Consider the following 23,789-nt stretch of genomic DNA (forward strand, 5'->3'; position numbering starts at 1 on the left):
TCCAAGTGGGGTCTGATCAGGGTCCTAAAAAGCTGCAACATTACCTCTCAGCTCTTAAACTCAATCCCACAATTGATGAAGGCCAGTGCACCGTATGCCTTCTTAACCACAGAGTCAACCTGCACAGCAGCTTTGTGTGTCCTATGGACTTTCACCCCAAGATCCTCTGATCCTCCACACTGCCAAGAGTCTTACCATATTCTGCCATCATATTTGACCTACCAAAATGATCAACCTCACACTTATCTGGGTTGAACTCCATCTGCCACCTCTCAGCCCAGTTTTGCATCCTATTGATGTCCCGCTGTAACCTCTGACAGCCCTCCACACTATCCACAACACCCCCAACCTTTGTGTCATCAGCAAACTTACTAACCCATCCCTCCACTTCCGCATCCAGATCATTTATAAAAATCACGAAGAGAAGGGGTCCCAGAACAGATCCCTGAGGCACACCACTGGTCACCAACCTCCATGCAGAATATGACCTGTCTACAACCACTCTTTGTCTTCTGTGGGCAAGCCAGTGCTGGATCCACAGAGCAAGGTCCCCTTGGATCCCATGCCTCCTTACTTTCTCAATAAGCCTTGTATGGGGTACCTTGTTGAATGTAATTTGATGCAATTTTTGCATTTTACTAATAAAGTGCAAAATAACAAGCCATGAGAGGTCAGAAAACAAGAGAGAAGCGATACTTAACACAACAAGGCAACAAGGTAACTGGAGGCCAGGAACAACTGGTTGAGGCCATTTGGTTTGTTTAAGAGAACAAGAAATGTTCTTCTTGTCACCATAAAGTGAATTACCATCACCTACTGAGTTGGAGCGCGGAGAAAAGAGACAGGAAGTATACCCAATAAATTCTAACCCCAAAAAATATTCAAATAATATTGAAAAGTTTAATGCTTTTCAGAAAGTCAAATATGCACTTCTATTCATTACAATGACAATGATATCCTTACAAATGTTTCATGTTAAAATGTGTCTGTCCCAAAGATCTCAATTTAGCAATTAGATGTTTTCTTTGCACTTCATAAGAATTCCATTCAATGGATGCTGCACTGTTTGTAGATATGTGCACTCCCTAATGCTAGTATAATGCATTCTGAACAAGGAATTATTCAACCTAGTATGTCTAATACATAAATGTGAGGATATCTTCTTCCCTCCTTTTATACCCATCTCCCAGATGAGTTTTCACCATCCTCTGAATTTTATATAAATGTCGTCCTTCCTTTTCCTTATCCCAACTTTGTTGCCACGGTGATTGAATGGACTTTCTAATTATGTCGTTCATCTCTCCCTTAAGCAACGGCACTACTACATTTACATCTTTAATTTTAAGTGATTACTTGAAAAGAGTGTCTGCTACCTAATTTCATTTACCCCCAACATGGGCAGGGAGCCATGAGAAATGTATACACAAGCCCAGACCCTGCAGCCTCAACAGATGTTCCCCAATCTCCAGAACAATGCCTGGCTACAATTTGAAATACCTGTTTTGATAGATGTTAAGACTGAGGATTAATCAGAGCACAAAAGTACATAATCAGGGTATACTTCTTCGATCCATTCCAAGGCTAAAATGATAGCAACTATCTCAAAGGTTTCAAAGTTACATTTAATGTCAGAGAAATGTATACAATATACATCCTGAAATTCTTTTTCTTCACAAACATCCATGAAAACAGAGTGCACCCAAAGAATGAATGACAGTTAAATGTTAGAACCCTAAAGCTCCCCCTCCCATGCATAAACAGCAACAAATTAATGACCCCCCACCCCCACCAGCAAAAAAGCATCAGCACCCTGCACCAAGCACTGAAGCGTGCAGCAAAGCGTCAATAAAGACACAGACTTGCAGAACCCCAAAGGCTACTCATTCACCCGGTAATTCAACATACCACAGGCTCTCTCTTTCTCTCCCTAATAAGGGAAAAAGAAGTGTCCCCATTTCACAGCGAGAGGGGAGACATAACAAAACAACTTGCTGATTTATGGTGTTAAAAGTCTGTTGCGTTGCTTTTTCCGAGCTCTGTGCCCAAAGAACTCGGGTCTCTGGGCACACAGCCAGCAGCCAGTAGCTGCTTTCAATCTTCCGTGTACTCCCACGACACACCAAGATCCTGCAGAGGCACCGACCTCGAGTCCGCCCGCTTCCAGAGCCACGAAATCATTTAACCCCAAAGGCTGTTTCTGAAGATGTAAGCAAAGGAGTCGCCGTTAGGCGCCATCGTCTCCTAAGCGCCACCCCACACATCAAACGTGAATACTGATACTTCATCTGATAATCTTTTCTTAATAGTCACCTGAAACTTTGGAACATAAACAGAAACACCTGAACGACCTGGTCACTGGATCCCTTGAACCATCTGTATAGATATGTGAGAAGCCATAATATTTGCCTTGTATATATTACTGAACTTTCAGTGCCACCGATACACAATCACTCCTCATCTTGATCTTTTCTTGAAGCCCCAAATCAACGACAGGCAAAGAAAAAACTGTGGAAGGGTGACAGAAAGGGCTATATTCCACATTAAACAATCCAAGATTTTGTGACCATTCACTTCCATCCACCCAAAACTGAAAACCTTATGAATACAGTGCTCCCAACACAAATATTGGATAACCAACTTCATGTCCACTTACATTAACCCAATAAACCATTGTTAACTATAACCTATGTAAGATGTAAAGGTACTTCACCCACTTTCAAAGTTCAAAGTAAATGCTATTATCAAAGTACATATGTATCACCATATACAACCATGAGATTTATTTTCAATAAATCTATAAAATAATAACCATAACAAAATCAATGAAAGACCACCCAGAAGACAACAAACTGTGCAAATACAAAAAGAAGAAATAGTAATGATAAATAAGCAATAAATATCAAGAACATGAGATGAACTGTCCTTGAAAGTGGGTCCATAGGTTGTGGGAACAGTTCAGTGATGGGGTGAGTAAAGCTGAGTGAAGTTATTCCCTTTGGATCAAGAGCCTGATGTTTGAGGGGTAGTAACTCTTCCTGAACCTAGTGGCAGTGTTGGACCTGAAGCTTTTGTACTTTCTTCCTGGTGGCAGCAGCGAGAAGAGAGCATGTCCTGGGTGGGGGGTCCCTGATGATGGATGCTGCTTTTTTACGACAACACTTCATGTTGATGTACTCAGTGGTGCGGAGGGCTTTACCTGTGCTAGACTGGGCCGTATCCACTATTTTTTTATAGGATTTTCCGTTCAAGGGCATTGGTGTTTCCATACCAGGCTGTGATGCAGCCAGTCAATATCCTCTCCACAACACACCTATAGAAGTTTGTCAAAGTTTTAGATGTCATTATGAATCTCCACAAACTCCTAAGAAAGTAGAGGCACTGTTGTGCTTTCTTCAAAATTGCACTTACGTGCTGGGTTGAGGACAGTTCCTCGGAAATAATAACACCAAGGAATTTAAAGTTGCTGACCATCGCCATCTCTGATCTTCCAGTGAGGACTGGCACATGGATCTTTGGTTTCCTCCTCCTGAAGTCGATAGTCAACTCCTCAGTCTTGCTGACATTGAGTATGGTACCACCCAGCCAGATTGTCAATCTCCCTCCTATATAGGAATTAGTCACCAATTTTGATTTGGCCTGTGACAGTGGTGTCATCAGCAAATTTGAATATGACATTGGAGCTGTGCTTGGCCAAACAGTCATTAGTGTAAAGTGAGTAGAGCAGGGGGCTAAACACACGGCCTGGTGGCGCACCTGTGCTGATGGAAATCGTAGAGGAGATATTGTTGGCAATCCAAACTGACTGAGGTCTTCAAATGAGGAAATCCTGGATTCAATTGTACAAGGAGGTATTAAGGCCAGGGTCTGGGAGCTTACTGGTTAAGTTTTGAGGGGATGATAGTGTTGAATGCTGAGCTATAGTCGATAAAGAGCATCCTGATGTATGCATTATTGGTGTCCAGATGTTCCAGGGTTGAGTGAAGAGCCAATGAAATGGTATCTACTGTGGACCTGTTGTAACAGTAGGCAAATTGGAGCAGATCTAAGTCACTTCCCAGGAAGGAATGGATATGTTTCATCACCAACATCTCAAAACTCTTCATAATTTCTACCAGTAATGCTGAATTGAGGATGATTTAATAGCATGACAACAATCTCAATGCTTGATCTTAAATTTCAACTAAGGGCATTAACAACTCTGGTGAGGCTGACCCAAAAGCAACACATCCACAATCAAAGACAGACCTGATTAAAGCAATACATGTTTGTTTAAGTGACCTCCTGCTCACATCCCATTCACACCCAACAAGATATTTGATCACTTTAAAGACTTTAAAATGTTATTCACATGCACCTTCCATGTTAGCCTTGTGTTCATCCACATATGTAGAAACTTTGCTACTCCCTCTCATTTAAGAAATTTACCATATCATTTGGGGTTAATTGTGGGCGTAACGTTCCTTTTGGGAAAGCAAATAACTTGAACCTTTGCAACAGAGTATGCAAATCTTCATCAATTTCTCTACTTCATCAAGAGCTGTCTACATTTTCCTTACTATATAACTTATATTCCTGCCTCTCATCCACACTGCATATAATGATTTGGAAATGTCTGAGCCAACATTTTAAAAAATATCATTCATTAACCTCTGTGGTTAATCATATTATTAACCCCTATGGAATCCCATTCTCTATCTCATACTCTTCAGAATGTTCTTCCCACCCTAACTTGTATCTTCCTATCACATAAATAATCTTCAATCCAATTGAACTTTCTGCCACCTTTTCCTATCTTTTCCAATTTAAGCAGCAACTCTTGTGTCCATGACACATCATAAGTTTTCTCAACATCAATGAAAACTGCTACCACTGATTCTTTATCAACTTGGGCCTTGTGAATATCAGATTCTAAATTTAACACCAAGTCCATGGTCATTCTCCCTTTATGAAATCCAGATTGGTATACAGCTAATTTTCCACAAAGTAAGAATGTCTTGCTTTAACTATCCATTCCATTATCTTACATATAGCCCTTTAAGTTCAGGCAATGTAAATCCAATATCCAAGCAGGAACTGGAACATTCTTTTTTCTCAGCAATCTGAGGGTTGCTTGCCAAAACTGTTTCTCTATAAGACCTCTCTTCTAAATTGGCTGAACTATGTACACTAACATATGGTTTTGCTAATAACTCTGCTTTTTCAGAGTCAGTAACTGCAACTTTCTCCCCACCATACAAAACTGGTAATGCATCAAGTTTTCTCACCCCCCCACCCCCCTTTTCTATGTCATACCCTAACTTCCCCTACCTGGCTCTCTTTCCCAATGCTATCACAGTACATTCTCCAATACATTTTCTTTATCCTTCTCACTACTTTTCTTGAGCCTTTTTATATTGTATGAAAGATGAATAACTTCCACTGCCTAACTTTCCTAAAAGCTTTATTCTGCTCCTTCACAGCTCTTCTGCATTCATCCATCCACCAGGGAACAGCTCTTCTTTTATTATCCCCCAACGATCTGGGAATTGATTCCTGAGCTATTCAGTGTCACTGAGGTATTAATGTATTATTACTCAACTCAATATCCTCCAAAACCAAATGATCAGGATATCTACTTTTGCATAAATCATCAAATGCAGCCCAATTGGCCTTTTTGAAATTCCATCTGGGGATATGAGAACGTTCCTTCTAATACACAGCTATTCCCATTGTACAGATAATGGGGAAATGAAACTCCCCACTGCTGTATCATTATACACTTCCCAGTTACACATCCTTGCTATACCCTCAGATACCGTTGTAAGGTCTATAGCAGAAACAAAGTTGTTACATAGATTTATCCTTGTACTCCCATCACCATTCAAGCACACCAAACACTTTTCCTCCAGTAAATCTTCCACCACTGTCCCATTCCCAACCCCGCACAGTACACCGAGCATTAAAATCCCCACACCAATATGACCTTACTTTTCCCATTTCCACCCACACTTCATAAAATATCAGGCATTAACTTTACACAAGGGTTATTAAAAAAAATTAGCTGTGCTTTATTATTCTTTCCCCAAATTACAACCCCAATTGACTTAATTCTGTGTACTGTCCAATTTTTGATAAAGGTAGCCTCTCGTCCTCCATTGCCCATTTTCCAATCACGTTTTATATCAACGTATCTTAACACTTAGACAAGAATTCAGCCAGGTTTTCTGTACATATAACATCAGGTTTACTTGGTAAATTTTCAATATCTATTTCTTAAATTCTTGACCTTTATCTAACAGGATTTTAGCATTTCATTGTAAGATTAGGAAAACCATTAACAACCCTCCTTTGAAGACTGAATGTTATTGACTCCTCCTTGTAAATCGGGCACCACTAATAATTTCTAGAGTTAAGTCTTTTATTTCTAGATGTTTTTCTGCTACTTTTAATTTTAATTTTTTTCTGCCCTACTTGTAGTTTGTGCTCTACAATTTACCACATCTGCCATAAAAGTGACAAACATTAGTTTATCAACAATCAGAGAACCCTATGTTATACAATCATGGACTTTACACATTGTATTTGAACTATCTGTATTCTGGATATTAATAAGACCCATTGACACTGTCTTCTGTATTTTCTGCAGAGCTGCTGCATATGAAATGCCCATTTCCACCTAAGCATGCTGCACTTCCACAGCTTTCTTATATACTGGACATCCTGCATAAGCAGAGCTAAGTTCCTCTCCACAATTGCTATGTTTTGTCTTTATGGCTTCTCCACAATTGCCATAATTACATTCGCCACCACATCTACCACACTGCTTTTGACCCTTACACACAGCTGCTACACGGCCAAACTTCTGGCATTGGAAAAATCTCAGAGGAGGCAGCACAGACTTGAACCATATAACTCATAAGATAAACTAATACTATCCAGCAAATTTTTTCAATCAAATGTAATCAACACCGATAAGCCATCTATTAAACCTCCACCACAAAATCCTTTTAAACATTTAATGTCCTCAACTTTTCCTGACTTAGCTATTATTAACTTGGTCCATGAATACAACTGGAAGCACTCCTCTAATTACACCGCAAAGCCTCTGTCATTCAATATAACTCTTCGGTGTTACTTCCCTTCCTCCCACAGCTTTTAACTTCAAAGCTTTCTCATATTGCTTACTAACTTTACAAAATAGTTTAAGAGTGCCCCATCTGAAAGATTTTGCACCGACAATATTTCCTAATGCTTTTTTTCAAATCCTTAGTTAGTCTAATTGGATTGATATCAGAAACAGGTCCACATTCAAAACTCAACAAAACTCTTCCTTCTTTTATTTAAATCCTGTCTGTTTGCCTTCATCACTGGACGATAAGCCACTACAATTCTCCATTTCCATTTCCAAGAAAACCACCATTCACCTTCCTCCATACAACTGATATCACCCAATACCACCTCCCATTTGCTACGTCCACCTTCACCGTCACTTCCTGCCATCTTTACCTCCCTTCCTGCCCGAATGTAACTTCCAACATCAGGATCAGTCCTTTGATCCAATTCCAATCAACAGCTACGTTATTTACCCTCGAGCACTCGCCACCCCGTATTTGAGGTCATCAGCGAAGAAGGACTGTTCATGAGAGCTGGGTTGCAGGTGATAATTTGGAAACGAGTGGTAGGTGACTCCTGGTAGCAGGGTGGAGACTGGGACGTGCCTGCACGTGCAGGCCTGACTCGATCCCACACCCTGTCCTATGGCCAGCACCCGAAGGCCCAGAACGATCCAGGTGGGTCGGATGGAATTCCTCGATGAGCAATGGATCTGAGATAAAAGAGGATGGTGCCCAAAACGTCACCTCAAGGCTGTACCCATCCCAGTCGACCAGGTACTGCACACCCCATCCACAATGCCATGAATCCATCAATGGGGGAACCCTGTACACTGGAACACCCTCCACCATCCTTTGTTCCAGAGGTTCAGGCTCAGGTGAGTTGAATGGTCCATGGTCTTCAATGGTCTTGAAGCAGGGCACATGGAAGGAAGGTGTGATCCTGAGAGACAGGGGCAGCTGGAGATGGTAAGTGACTGGATTGATGTGATGGGTAATCTTAAAGGGACCAATGAACCAGGGTGACAGCTTGCGGGAGTCAGCGAGCAGGGTAAGATCTTGGGTGGATGGCCAGATATGGTCCCCGGGCCAGAGTAGCCTGGCTGGGCACCACCAGTGGTTAGCCAGGAGGCAGTGGGTGCAGTTAGCAGCTAGAATATCCCTCTGTGTCCTCTCCTAAGCATTCCAGTATTGGTGAATCAGGACCCTGATGTACAGGTAGAAGTTGAAGAAGCTCAAGAAGTGCTGTAGCTGTTAGAGAGAGTGTGGTCAAGGTCATTCAATGGCGATGTGCACTTTCTTTTGGTCCATGGTTATTTCTCTAGTTCCTTGAGGTGCAAGGGAGGAAATGGCTGGGATATGGAACTGGCATTTTGGTTTGAGGACAGAGTGGGCAGGACAGTTGTGGTTTAGGGGTCCTTAGAGAAGATGAACACATCGAGGTAGATGAACACATATCTCTGCTGTATGTCTGGGAGGATCTTGTTGATGAAGGTTTGGAAATGACTGGACTGTTGGAAAGTCTGAAAGGCATCACCAGGTACCCGTGGATGTTATAAACACCGACTTACACTCATCCCCTTGGTGGATGCGGATCAGGTTGTACACACTCCATAGATACAGTCTGGGGAAGATCTGGGCCCTGCGGAGTGTTTCAAATGTGCTATCGGCAAAGGGGAGAGGTTAACGGTTCATAAATGATGATTTTGTTGTGTCCATGGTAGTCAATGCAAAGATGAAGAACCCCCATCTTTCTTTTACACAAGGAAGAATCCTGCACCCGCTAGGGACTGGGAAAGATAGTCAAATGAAGCTGTACTGTAGCGCTACGATGAGGTAGTCATTTATGGCTTGGGTCTCAGGAGGGAAGAGAGAGAACAGACGCCCTCAGGGCAGGGTGGTGCCCAGGAGGAGGTTGATCACGCAGTTGTGAGGTGGCAGGGTGCTTGCCTCCCTCTTACTGAAGGTGATGGCAAGGTCATGGTACTCCTGTGAACGTTTGGTGAGGTTAAGGATTTCCTCTGTCTCCACAAATCTTTGGGGTGAAGTCAACTAAGTTTATAGGTAGGTGGGTCCCCAACTCAGCAATGAATTGTGAAGTGAGGGCTGTGAGAGGAGAGCCGGGGTAACCCAGAATGAGAGGAGTGTTGGGCAAGTCAATAAGGAGGAATTGGATGGAGTCGCGATGCTTATATTCACAGGCCATGTGCACGCACTGACCATCACAGACCCCAGGGGACATCCGTCAATGGCTGTGATACAGAAGGGGTGAGAGGCAGGCTCACAGCAGGGAGTCCAAGCTGTGCACAGAGTATGAAAGTTGCCTGCTGCACCAGAATCCACCAGAGCCTCCTGTGTGGGTAGAACTGTCAGAGTGTGGAGGAGGACAGAGAGAGTGAGTCAGGCTATGGTGCTGGAACGAGGGGCCAGGGGAGCCCACCAGAAAGAAAGACCCTCACCTTTACCTGGCAGTGCCATTTCCCAGACACAGTGGGTATTTAATGCGTGGGAGATCGGCGGCTCCACAATAAACACACAAGTTGTTTCTCCACCGACGCTCACACTCCTGGTGGGTTAAGGGAGCTCCCCCTTACTGACTGGGCTCTGGAGGTGTTGATGATGAGGGTCCTGCAGCCTGAAATGGTTCTGGATGATGAGTTGGTGGTCATTCCATTAGACACTTGTCAATGCAGAGGGCCAAAGTCATGTGGCTTCTGAGGTGGGTGGTATCTCCTGGGTAGACAGCTTGTCTTTCAAGCACCCTGGGAGGCCGTGATGGTAATGGGCCAGCAACACTTCCGCATTCCAGCCATGAGGGTCCTGAATTCCACTGGAGACTGGGTGGACTGACAGTTGTGCCAACCTTTTAATCTGCTCCAAGATCAATCTAGCATTTCCCTCTCTCATAGCCCTCCATTCTTTTTGTCATCTACGTGCCTATCTAAGAATTTCTTAAATGTCCCTAATGTACCAGACTCTGCCACCACCCCGGCAGGGCGTTCCATGCACCTCACACTCTCTGTGTAAAAGTACTTACCTCTGACATCCCCCCATATTTTCATCCAAACATTTTATAAATATGACCCCTCATATTAGCCATTTCTGCCCTGGGAAAAAGTCTCTGGCTATCCACTCAATCTATGCCTCTTATCTTGTACACCTCTATCAAATCACCTCTCATTCTCCTTTGCTCCAAAGTGAAAAGCCCTAGTTCAATCAACCTATCCTCAGAAGACCTGCTCCCTAATCGAGGCAGCGTCCTGGTAAACCTCCTCTGCACCCTCTCTAAAGCTTCCACATCCTTCCTATAATGAGGTGATCAGAACTAAACACAGTACTCCATCTGTGGTCTAACCAGGGTTTTATAGAGCTGCAACATTACCTTGTGGCTCTCGAACTCGGTCCTTGATTTTTGGACCATTCCTTTTCCCTTTTCATAGCTACCTGAAACTTGACTGGATAGTGGTGTGTATGATGAGAAGGAGCATAGATTAAGTGGAGAGCCAGAAACTTTTTCCCAGGGTGGAACTGACTTAAACGAGGAGGCATAATTTTAAGATGACTGGAGGGAAGTATAGGGGTGATGTCAGAGGTAGTTTTTTAGAGCGTACAAATGGAGAAAAACAAGAATAATGACCTAGTCCCCATTATTGAATGGGAATAAATTATTTTCAAAAGTGTATGTAAGATTTAGTCAATGTGCAGACATAGCTCTATTAGAGGCACCAGTTGAAAATTCTTCCATTATTCTTGAAAAAACAGTCTGTTATCACTACAGGGCTAAAGTACAGAAGAATTTCGGTAAGCCAACACTTCCTACTGTGTAGATTATCCAGGGGGAAGCGATCAGAATTATCATGGATAATTGATTCTGTCATTCTTTGAAAGTTTTCATGTCATGATATGAACTCGAAGGCTCACTGTTGATTTCCAACAGGCCAACTTATAACCATGTAACCATATAACAATTACAGCATGGAAACAGGCCATCTTGGCCCTTCTAGTCCGTGCCGAACGCTTATTCCAACAAATAGTAACCTGTTGCAAGGACACTGTTTGTATGGTTTGTATGGAGAAAAACAATAATAATGGCCTATAACTTGCTTTCACCAGGGGCAGATGCGAAGGCCAATGACCCCCCTCGAGGCAGAACCGCACAAGAGTGGGTACTGCCCACTGGGAGGTTTGAAGATTCTCTCCAAACCAAGCAGCCGCTGGGGCAGCCCTATGCCAAACAAGTTGAGGTTGGATATGCTCCGGAATGGTCAAATCACGGAGAACTGTCTGTGAAGGGAAAGACATCAGAGAAGATTACCGATCAACTGAAATCCATGCTGAGAATAAAAGTTCCATTCAATCCAGAAAAGGGTGACGTGCTGGACTACGCAGTCAAGATAACCACCAATCTATTCATTGCCACCACCTGCATGAACAATTGTCCAACAAGCCCCCCAGTTGTTGGAACACACCAAGATGCAGTGACCAAAATAAGGAAGTGTTTCTCTCTGACTCAGGTGTCTGAAACTCTTCAACAAAGCAAACATGTGGAAGAACCTGGTGGAGTCATAACCCCTCCCGTCTACTCTGAGAAGAGAAATGGAGCAAGGCCAAAGCAGAGGCCCCAGTCAATCAGCTCTAAAGCTGCTAGAGCTCATCCAATTGATTTTCCCTCCCTGCCTTTGCCCATCAGGAATTGTGCTGTGCCCACCAGCTGCATTCCCCAGATTGAGCTCATCAATGCTTCACCTCCCACATATGAAAGAGAGGGAAAGCAATTGTCAAAAAACAAGAATTTACTCACTCTTCCAAAATGGAAGTACCAGCAAATGAGGGAAGACAGAAAAGCAGCCAAGGCTGTGAAAAATCAACTGATGGAAAAGAATAAGAGAGCACAGGAGTACAGCATTATGTCATAGGGCCATTGGGTTATAACACAGAGGCAGGCTTTTCTGCCCTCCTAGTCTGTGCTCAACTATTATTTAGCCTAGTCCCATCAACCTGCACCTGGACCATAGCACTCCATACTTCTCTCATCCATGTAGAACATAAGACATAGGAGCAGAATTAGGCCATTCGCTTAAATGTTGCATTCAAGCCCTCATCCAGCACTTCTGCTGGCAGTATGATCCAAACGGAGTGAAGATCCCCCTCAGTTTCTGGTTAAGTATTTCACATTTCACCCTTAACCTATGACCTCTAGCTCTATTTTCTGTACTCTTTCAATCTTATTGATATCTTTCCTGTAGGTAGGTGACTAGAAATACATACAATATTCCAAATTAGGCGTCACCAATGTCTTATACAAATTTAACATAACATCCCAAATCTTCTGCTCAGTACTTTAATTTATGAAGGCTAATGTGCCAAATGCACTCTTTATGACCCTATTTACCTGTGACATTACTTTTAAGGAATTATAGGCCTGTATTCCCAGATCCCTCCTGTTCACTGTGTAAGACCTACACTGATTGGTCCTACCAAAGTGTAACTTGTTTGTATTAAATTCCACCTGCTGTTCCTCTGGCTCGTTCATATCCCGCTGAAAGCTTTGATAGCCTTCCTCGTTGTCCACTGTACCCCCAATCTTGGTGTCATCCGCAAATTTGCTGGTCCAGTTTATCATATTATCATCCAGATTGTTAATATAGATGAGAAACAACACAACCCAGCAATGTTCCCTGCACCGTACCACCAATGTGTGAAGACAAGACACCTGCTGATGTTTATCAAGCACTTTCTGAACTTTGGTGAAATGACAAATCCTTCTCTTTGAGTTTTCACCATTTAGTAGAACACTGACTGTTGCTGCTTCTAGATGTGCTTCAATGTAAGAAACATTGTGTGCCACCAGATATGTAGCTTGATATATTTGCAGAAACAAACCAGGGAGATGGGTTCAAAGGTTTCTCCATCTTGTGTAGGAGGTTGTAAGCAATGAATGCAAACAGCACCCTGGCAAAGATGATGGTCTCAAGCCCAATCTAAAGATCTAACTGAAACCTCTATCCAAACTTCTGCAGAATGTGATGGAGAATGAGTTGAACCAATTACCTCAATAATATACAGAAAGGTTTGGGGATGGGCCAAGGTAGAAAGATTGTGCAGATCTGGAGTCTAAATCTAAATCCAAAGCCATGAGGGTGTAAGACTTTCATTCTGGCAGGTCAGTGTTATACACAAGGGATGTTGTTCCAGCACAGAAGCTGGGACTCAAGCCAAGTCTGACTGCTTGAGACTTCTCTTCAATATGAATCTATTACGTGTGCTCCTCAATGAGGAGCAGCAGGTTCGATAAGAATGTATCAGTGCCTTAAAAGCTGTGCCAGGAGGTCATATGAGGGAGGGAGGGAGGCACATAGCTACGTGTTGGGGGCATTGGTTGGCTGTGAGCAGCCCGAAGTTCTGCCTTCTGTGTCTCTTGAATGACACCCAATGGAAAGTAAGGCACATTGAATAGCGTTGTGTTTGGCCATGAACCTCACTCTAAAGATCCGCACAGGTAGAAATGTCAGGCGGGCAACCACTGATAGATGATATGAACAGACGCCTTCATTAGGAGTAGAGAAAATGAATTGTATTTTTGACATTGTATATTTTTAACATATTATCATGTGTGGTGTATCAACGAGCAACAGCAGTAGCAGATTTTATCAATATTAACATATAAAAGGTATTGTGTGTAATCGTGTTAGAACGGACAGTGAAGGTATTTTATGTTGAGGTTCGTTATTGATCAAAATTCATTGCTTTATTTCTGTGAATGAATATATTTTGTATAAGTGCATTGTATGTTAAGTACAATAAAATTAAGACTAATTACAGGCAAATGGTTCCAAGGCTGTTAATCAGTAATTTGTCCAATGTACTGCAGCTTTAGAATGGAGGTGATTTTCTACAACTGAGTAAGATTTTTAAAAACTAAAGATCTTGTAAATCTGAAATAAAGTCAGTCCAAGTCCATAGCTCTCTGAAAGTATGCATGCAAAAATGGTGGTAAAAAAGGCATATGGCTTGGTTGTGGCATTCATTATGAGTGTCACGGTGTGCACTGAGAGACAACTGAACCCAGATGAGGAGGAACAACATACTCCCACAAGTGTTTATTCATCAGAATGCCAACTGAACATCGGTGACTTGACCGAGCAGCTCCATGAGACAAATCATTTTCAAAACACACACAAGGACCCCACGATGAGTGCTAATCAGGAGACCACTTTTAATAATCATGCTATGCAGAAGCCCTGTGCCAGTCAAAATAAATTTGTCAAGTTCAAACAGAAAGCATGAGGGCTTAACAACTCCAGATAAGACAACAATGAACAAATACAGGTGCAGGGCTGACAGGACTCATGACAGTAAAAGTTTGGAAGTCATGCTGCTGAACTTTGGTTAGACTACACATGGGGCATTGTGTTCAGTTATTACAGGAAGGAAGTGGAGGCTTTTAAAAGGATGCAGAAGAGGTTTACTAGGATGCTGCCTGGATTCAAGGGTATGAGATATTAAAGGAGATTAGACAAGCTTGGGTTATTTTCTCTGGAGCATCTGAGGCTGAGGGGAGACTTGATGAAAGTTTATAAAAGTGTGAGAGGCACAAACAGGGTAGACAGCCAGAATCCCTTCTGCCCAGGTAGAAATGTCAAATGCAAGAGGACATGTATTTAAAGTGAGAAGGGGAAAGCTTCAGCATTAGAAAACAAAGGAATTATTATTTATTCTTTAGATCTACTTTCATTTGCATATCAAGTCTCCACAGCCACCTTTAAGGAAAACAATCCAAGTTTCTCCAGTCTATCCATGTAACCATAGTCCCTCATCCCTGCAATCATTTCTTTCCTATACCATTTCCCAGATTTTTACTTATTTCCTGAAACAAGATGTCCACAATCAGACACTGTAGTCTGAATTATAATCAGGGTATTCCAGGCTTTGCTGCCCAACGTCCCAGCAGGTATGTTGGTCCCACTCTTGATAAGGTGCAGACCATCCTGCTTGTTCTGGCACCACTTTCCCCAGAAGCTAGCCAAATGATCCAGGAATCTGAAACCCATACCATTGCATCACACTTTCAGCCACACATTCATCATTTTACCTTTTTCCAGCTCAATACACTGTGTGATGATTTGGCAGAGTACCTCTTCTTGTTGGTTTACAGACACTTGTGCAGTGGTACAAAGTATGAAATATAGGTGTGATGCCCCACTCCAGAGACAGGGATTTTAATACAAGCTGCAGTGACAGATAAGTAATTAATCTGAGAACTTTGATTGGCCAGATGGAAACTGCCATCGTTGGAAAGAAAAGCAAGGGTGTTCTCCATGGTGTCTGGACCAATACTTACCCTTCAGGCAACACCACTCAAACAGATCTTGTTGCCATTTGTGGGATCTTGTCGTGGAGAAACTGTGATGTTTCCCTGCACTTCATTGTTCTATAACGTCCCAAAGAGAAGACCAGAACGACAGAAATGCATTTCTTTTTCTATTGTCAGGCTACTTGCAACATCACCTTGCACAGTTCTTGTATGATGTAGGTTCTCCCACCTGTGGAATTCATATACCTAAATACATGAATAAGGCCAAGTCCTTAGGTATATTTAAAGCAGAGGTTGATAGGTTCTTGATAAGGGCATTAAAGGTTATGGGGAGAAGGCAGAAGAATGGGTTTGAGAGGGAAAGTAAATCAGCCATGATGGGCCAAATGGCCTAATTCTGCTCCAATGTCTTTTGGTCTTATGGCCTTATGGGCAGAAGCACAGGAGCACAGAAACCCAGAAACACAAAACCACAGGAGTACAGAGCCTAAAAACATAAGAATTCCACATTCTGATGGTCTTGTCATCTCTCAGACGTGGAATTTTCTTTTCCCCTGCATGAATTTTCAGTTGCCTGTTTCAGTACTGCTGTCATCCTCCACCACTACCACTCTCCCAGTCCTGTCCCCACTTCTATTCAGCAACACATACTTTGCACAACAAATTGGGCTTTTGCTGTTGTTCTTCCCTGGAAGACCATCTCTCTGGCAGTATTCAACTCGGCCTGCCCGTTAGGGAGGGGAATGGCCACAGGGGACTCCTGCACTACCTAAATGCCCTTACCGATGGTCACCCTACCTCTTCTTTTTCTGTACCTGTTGACTGACCATGTACACAAATGTACTGTCACTAAATGTACAGTGTAACATGAAGACTACAAGGAGCACAGAGTGGTCACTTCCACCATTGCGGTCATTGAGATATCATCTGGTGAAGACAAGGCCAAGTGCACTGGTTGGCCATTTTATTAGGTACCTCCTGTACTTAGTACAGATTGAACCAGTTCGGCCATTCTTCTCTGACCTCTCTCATTAACTATGCATTTCTGCACACAGAACTGTCGCTCATTCGATGTGTTTATGTTTTTTGCACCATTCTCTATAAATTCTAGAGACCGTAGTATGTGAAAATCCGGAGGAATCAGCAGTTTCTGAGATACTCAATCCACCCTATCTGGCACCAACAATCATTCCATGATCAAAATCACTTAGATCACATTTCTTCCCCATTCAGATGTTTGATCTGAACAACTGAACCTCTTGACCATGTCTGTGTGCTTTTTTGCATTGAGTTGCTGCCACATGATTGGCTGATTGGTTATTTGCATTCACGAGCAGGTCTACAGGTGTACCTAATAAAGTGGCCACTGAGTGTAGCTTTATCTTTCCTATTGGCTTGCCCACAGCCTGTTACAGACTCAGCTTGGCAGCTATGCAACTTGGAGCTTGGCCAGCTCAGTCAGCGGCTGCTTGTGGTAATGGGCAATTCTGAGCGCTTTGTACTCACAATGCTTCTCCCAAGTGATGCTCAACATGGCAAGCTGATTCATCAGCTGAAGAAAGGCATGCGGTGAAAAGAAATAGGTCATGTTAGTGTCAGGTCATAAAACCTGGTGTAACTGAAGGATTGGAGGTACTGTAGGTAATAAGACCTGACCTTGTGGGTTCACGGCCCATGAAACCTGATTGCTTCAGGTGTGTTCCATGATGGCTACTTCCAAGACAACGTGGATAATTTTTCCCAATAATGGAGCAAAAGGAGTTTTACATGGGGATCTGACATCTCAATGTGCAACCCTGATCCCAGGCGATCCAAGGAACAAGTTATTTTCTACACTAAGCATGGTTGGGACCCACAGGTGGTGGTGGATTCAGTATATTTTGGAGGCATTTAGAAAGATAAGGTATGGAGGGCAGGCACAATAGCATACCGGATACATGACTGGCGTGGGTTTTCTCCAGGGGCTCTGGTTTCTTCCCATACACCCAAGATGTTTGGATTCAGGTCAGTAAGCATGGCTACACTTATGGGCTGCCCAGCACAATCCTTGTTGATTTGATTTGATACAAGCAACGCATTTTCATGTATGTTTCAGCGTTCTGATGTGCCTCTGACAAATAAAACTAATCCTTCAAGTTCTAAGTGTGAGGGGCAGGAAGGTTAGCACATCCATGGTGGCCGAGTGGCCCATGTCGGTGCTGTGTGACTCAATGACATGGAATTTGTGTCAGATCCACAAGCGTGATCCTGGCAGGGAACCCCCGGCTCAATTTCCAGAAATCCAGGTCAACACAGGCATAAATGTTATCGCATTTCTCACTGGGGAAGTTAATGTTTAGTCAAGACACAGTGATGGTAAAATGATACACGGATTGAAGTTCTGGCCATTGATCTTGTCTCCTTCATGGTAACACTGACTGGATTTTGCCTTCTTCCCCAGTAAACCACTTTGCCTCTCCAACCATGCCTGCACAATTGTAGCAATTTCATTAGTTATGAACCCAGGCAGCAGAGTGTTCCCCTCTCCACAAATCTCCAGACACAGATCTGATCCTAGTGCCAGCTTCCAGTCCGATCCCCATTCCCACTCCCTGACCATGGCTGTGCTATTATGTCCATCATTGGATCTGGAGGTGATCAGATGGAGAAGGGAAGACTGCAAGTACACTTACACCTCCAGCACCTGTTTCAATCCGCATGGGGCCCGGGAGCCCGGATATCCAGATGCCAATATACTGACCTGGTTCCATCTGTGGAGATCGGTGTTCACTGTCTCCATCTCCCAAGGGTGACATTCCTATAGTAATACTGTCTACCGAAGTCTGAGCACCAGTCAAGACCAGGCAAAGCTGGGGAGAGTGGAGAGATCATGGCCATTGCTATGGATATCCAAGATCTTTCAACGCACTATGGCTGCCTTTTGGCCCATTGGCCAGCTTCTTCCTCCTGAGAACTGAAGCCTGAAATTTAAAAAAAAGAAAATGCCAGAGGTAACTAGGAATTCAGACATCAATGGTGCATCTCAGATGACCTTTCACCTTAGCTCTGCTTCAGATCAAGGCTTTGCCCATTTGAGATGTCACAGAGAGCATGAGATGGCATAGCACTTGTACCAGCTGAAAAGCCTCCATAAATTCCAGGCTTCACCAATCATACATATCCTTTAATAACTTAACAAAAAGGTTACATTTAATAGATGGATTGTTCTTTCTTAAAATTGAAAAATAAAGGTTGATTTGTGTAAAGTGAAAATATATGCTTGTCAATTGTGAAGCAGTTGTAAAATTCCCAAGGCTAAGCAGATCTGACATTTAACCATCAATATTATTCATTAAACTCAATATTCCTGAGCTGCACAGACTTGTAGGCTGCAAGTAAAGAGCACGCTAATGCTTGCGGAGTAAACATTTCCTAATGTCTCAGTCAGCGTCTGGTCTGTCTCCACTCCCAAAGCTCGGACAGTGGGAAGTTCCTTGAAAATGTAGAGAGGGCTAACTCCCATAATGCTCTAAGGTAATAAGAAACAAAGAAGCTACAAAGAGGCACTACAATACCTGACCTACAGGCACTTCGCCAACTCCTGTTCTGGAGCACGGCATTGACAAAGTAACCCATAATATTTTTAAAAGCTAGAGAAGTCAATAAGCTCAATGTCGTTGAGCATTTTTGGAGGGATTCCCATTTAATCCCCCCTCATCTTTCCATCCTTTCTCTAGCCTCTCAACTAACTGCCTTCCCATCCTGCTCTTCCCCACAGGAATTTGACAATTCTCTTCATTCCGGAATCATTGCAACTGATTGTGTAGAAAGAAAATAGGATATAAAACCAGACCAGAAGACGTAGGAGCAGTGTTAGGCCATTCAACCCACTGAGCCTGCTCCACCATTCCATCATGGCTGATTTATTATCTCTCTCAACCCCATCCTCCTGCCTTCTCCCCAAAACTTTTGATGCCATGACAAATCAAGAACTCATCACCCTCCACTTTAAATATACTCAGTGACTTGGCCTCCACAGCCACCTGTGACAATGAATTCACAGATTCACCACCCTCTGGCTAAAGAAATTCCTCCTTGTCTCTATTCAAAATGGATGCCCCTCTGTTCTGAGGCTGTGCCTTTGGTTCTAGACTCACCCACTATAGGAAACATCCTCTCCACATCCACTCTGTCTAGGCCTTTCAATATTCAATAGGTTTCAATGAGATCCTCCTTCATTCATCTAAACTTCAGTGAGTACAGGCCCAGAGTCAACAAAAGCTCCTCACACATTAACCTTTTCTTTCCCAGAATCATTCTCGTGAACCTCCTCTGGATCCTCTCCAACTTCAGTATTTCCTTTCTTAGATAAGCCGCCCAGAATTGCTCATAATACTCCAAATGTGGTTTAATCAATGCCTTCTAAAGCCTCAACATTACCTCCATTCTCTTAAATTCTAGACCTCTCCAAATGAATGCTAACATTACATTTGCCTTCCTTACCACCGACTCAACCTGCAAGTTTACCTTTAGGGAATCCTGCACGAGGACTCATAATTCCTTTTGCACCTCTGATTTTTTAATTTTATCCCCATTTAGAAAATTGTCGATACCTTTACTCCTTCTACCAAAATGTAAGACCCTTGCACCTGAGAGGCAATACACCGTCCTGGCTTCGCTTAAGTAGCCACAGAATCTCCTGTTTGACTGTCCCCCTAACTATTGAGTCTCTTATCACTATTGATAATCCTGATATTCCCCTTCCCTGTTGAGCCTCAGAGGCGACCACAGTGCCACTGGCCTGGCTGCTGATGCTGTGCCCTGATAGGTCGACCCCTCTAGCAGTATCCAAAAGGGTTCACTTGTTCCTGAGGGGAAAGGCCGCAGGGGAACCTCGCACTGACTGCTTACTCCCTTTGCTTCTGGTGGTCACCCACCTTAGATCTGAAGCCTGTACTCTGGGTGTGACCACCTCAGTAAAAGTCTCATCTATGATGTTTTTCATCCTCCCGATGGTCCTGAGTGCATCCAGTTCCAGTTCCAGTTCCTTGACCTTGTCGGTCAGGAGCTGAAGTTGTGTGCACTCCCTGCAGATGTAGTTACCGGGGAGATTGTTAGATATCCTGAAATCCCACATCGCAGAGAAGGAGCATTCCTCTGTCTTAACTACACCTTGCCTACACTTGCAATACCTCTAACTTCTCCAATTTTAAGTTCTAGCCTGTGCCTGTTTTCACCAAAGCCTGGCCACTGTCCAGTCCAACAATGGCTGCTCCACTTACGCATTGCTATATTTTATTGGCCCCTGCCAAGTACCTAAGAGATCCTATCTTTTTAATTTTTCTTACTGTAAGTTATAGTCATTTTTCATGTATTACACTGTACTGCTGCCACAAACAACTAATTTCATGACATAAATCAGTGATAATAAAGCTGATTTAGGGATCTTTGGACTTGTTTATAAACCCTGAGCCCCTACCATTCACTGCTCTCATTAGATCTCCCAAAGTGGATCACATCAGGATTAAATTCCAAATGCTATTTTGCTGCCTTTTTTTCCCAGCTGATCGATACCATCCTGTAGCCTAAGACTATCCTTTACACTGTTCAACTCCACCACTTTATATTTCAACTGCAAATTTACTATTATTTCTCCCATATTCACACCCAAAGCGTTAATGTCTTAAGGAACAGTAAGGATTCCAGCACTGAGCTCTGTGGTGCAGCACTGGCCACTGGTTCCATTTGTGTCTAACAGCCTCGTGCTGTAAATGCCACTATTGCATCTACTTCCACCACCAGACACCCATCACTCTCTGTGTAAAAACTCTTTCCCCGCATATCTCCCTTTAAGCTTTCCCCCTCCGAGCCTGGTCAGTGCCATTCCAGCACCGATTCCCACCTTTGCTCCCTGGGATGCTCATATGTTGAGGCAGCCAGGGCTGAAGTTCCGCGCACAAAGGTGAAAGCTCGCGAATTGATGGAAAGTGCAAGAAAATAAGATCCAACTAAGTCACGGTAAATGTGGCTGACCAAAGCAAGTCTCATCCTGAGCTATCACCACAGAGCAAGCCAGTCAGACCAGCCTCCTCTCTTCCTTATCCAGCACAATCAGGGAATCTTTCTATTCCTTTCCCCTCGCATGTTTAATCTACCGTAGCTTTCTCTTGAATGCCTTGGCACTACCACCTTGCATTGTCATCAGCTTGAGGGAAGGAAGTGTGTTCTGAATTCCCTGTGGTGCGATGGCGGCCACTAGCTCTGGCCTCTGCCACTCATTTTCAAGCAGATTTGCAGAAGCTGACTCCAGTGAGCCCAAGGTGAAATCCTGTGAGAATCCTGTTTAGAGTCAGGCTGTCGGCTGCTCTGCCCTCAGTGAACTGGTGTGTTCCTTTAAGCGTTGAAGCAGCACAGACCAAGGAGCAAGCAAATATGAGAACTCAAACTAAGCGAATAAAACAAACATGGATAACTGTGCAGACTGTGTACACCATGAATTGGAAATTCCTTAAATGTGTCTGTCTGGAATTTACACTATGCATATTCAACAAGAAAATTCCTTTACACTGTGAAAACTCATTTTATTTTCACAAACAGAAACATGGCTCTTGGGCCAGATAATGAAAGTCAAAAGAAATGCAGATGGTGGGAGCCTTAAATAAAAGCAGAAAATGTTGTAAACCTTCATGGGGTCATAGTGTCATACAGCTTGGAAATGGGCCCTTAGGTGCGACTCATCCACGAGCAAGCTAGTCCCATCTGCTTTGAAATCTCTGCTATCTAGGTGGCTTTTTGACATTGCTGATGTGCGCACCTGGCCACGATGAAGATCCAGGGAAGTTTATGGCAGGAATGCTCGAGCTAAGACCCTTAGGAGTGGGGAAAAAATGGCAGACAGTGGGCAGCGGTGAATATAGGGGGAGCAATTTTCAAACGGGTGGTTTCTACTGCTTGGTCTAAACCCCACCAGGTCATGTCCCAGGTATGGAAAAAACCCAGTTCTTGCATCGCTTGATTTGAGCCTATCTATGGACTTGGGCTGCAAGGAAACTAGTGGAGAATGGGTTTGCTCTGCGAGCTGGCATTGACTCAAAGGGTCAATCAGCTTATTCCATGTCATAAGCCCAAAGGACTATAAGAAATAGGAGCAGAATTAGGCCTTTTGGCCCATCAAGTCTGCTTCACCATTTAATCATGGCTGATTTTTTTCCTAACCCTATTTTTCCACTTTGTCCCCATAACTCTTAGCCCTTGTGTCAAGAACCTATCATTCTCTACCTTAAATACACCCCATGTTTGGCCTCCACAGTTGTCCCTGGCAAAACAAAATTCCACAGATTTACCACCCTCATCCCAGTTTTAAAGGGACATCCTTTTATTCTGAGGTTGTGCCCTCAGATACTGGACCCTGCTGCTAATGGAAACATCCTCTCCACGTCAATCTACGCAGGTCTTTTGGTATTCCGCAGGCAAATATGATACTTTTTTTTAAATTTCAAATAGTGTCATGGGATCTTCCACGTCAGGTGAAAGGACCAACAGAACTTTGGCAAAATGTCTCCACCCCAGGTATCATGGGTCTCCCTCAGCATTGAGCTGGTGTACTAGCAACACATTCAAGGTTTTGTATTTCCCTCCAAAGAATAACTAGTCTATTGCTAAACAGCCGTGAGTGACTGGGTAGAGTTGCTGCCTCACAGTTCCAGAGAGCCAGTTTGATCCTGACATCTGGTGCTGCCTGGGTGGAGTTTGCTCATCCTCCTGATGTCTGCATGAGTTCCCCTGGGTGCCCTGGTTTCCGTCAATGTCCCAAGGATTTGTAGATTAATGGGCCACCATCAATAGCCCCTAATGTAGCGTAGACTGTGACGGTGACAACTACAGAAGCATACACTTGGTGGCCACTTTATTAGGGGCACCTGTAGACTTGTTCATCAATGCAGATATCTAATCGGCCAATCATGTGGCAGCAACCCAATGCATAAAAGCACGCAGACACGGTCAAGAGGTTCAGTTGTTGTTCAGACCAAACATCAGAATGGGGAAGGAATGTGATCTAAGTGACTTTGACTATGGAATGATTGTTGGTGTTAGATGGGTTGGTTTGAGTATCTCAGAAACTGCTGATCTTGTGGGATTTTCATGCACAACAGTCTCTAGAGGGGGTTCCCAACCTTCTTTTATGCCTTGGACCAATACAGGGGTCTGTGGACCCCAGGTTTGGAATCCCTTCCAGAGAATGTACGAAAACAAAAATATCCAGTGAGCGACAGTTCTGTGGGTAAAAATGCTTTGTTAATGAAGGAGGTCAGAGGAGGACGGCCAGACTGGTTCAAGCTGACAGGAAGGTGACAGTAACTCAAATAACCACACGTTACAACAGTGGAGTGCAGAACAACATACCT

At 43.4% G+C, this 23,789-nt stretch overlaps 1 protein-coding gene across 6 annotated transcripts in view; it reads left to right on the forward strand.

Annotated features, from left to right (window-relative positions):
- The window catches only part of LOC132384725 (ankyrin repeat domain-containing protein 33B-like), a 59,598-nt gene extending 45,668 nt beyond the window's left edge, over positions 1–13,930 (forward strand). For 5 of the 6 annotated variants that reach the window (XM_059956134.1, XM_059956133.1, XM_059956132.1 and 2 more), the window contains one exon: positions 11,205–13,930. In XM_059956134.1, the coding sequence (XP_059812117.1) occupies positions 11,205–12,007 (803 nt within the window). In that variant the 3' untranslated portion in view covers positions 12,008–13,930. Of the gene's footprint in view, positions 1–723; positions 7,970–11,204 lie in introns of those variants that run through there. The other variant, XM_059956137.1, reaches the window with a different exon arrangement.
- The last annotated feature ends 9,859 nt before the right edge of the window (positions 13,931–23,789 follow it).

This window comes from Hypanus sabinus, chromosome X1 (assembly GCF_030144855.1).
Source record: "Hypanus sabinus isolate sHypSab1 chromosome X1, sHypSab1.hap1, whole genome shotgun sequence".
In the NCBI taxonomy this organism is placed as follows: domain Eukaryota; kingdom Metazoa; phylum Chordata; class Chondrichthyes; order Myliobatiformes; family Dasyatidae; genus Hypanus; species Hypanus sabinus.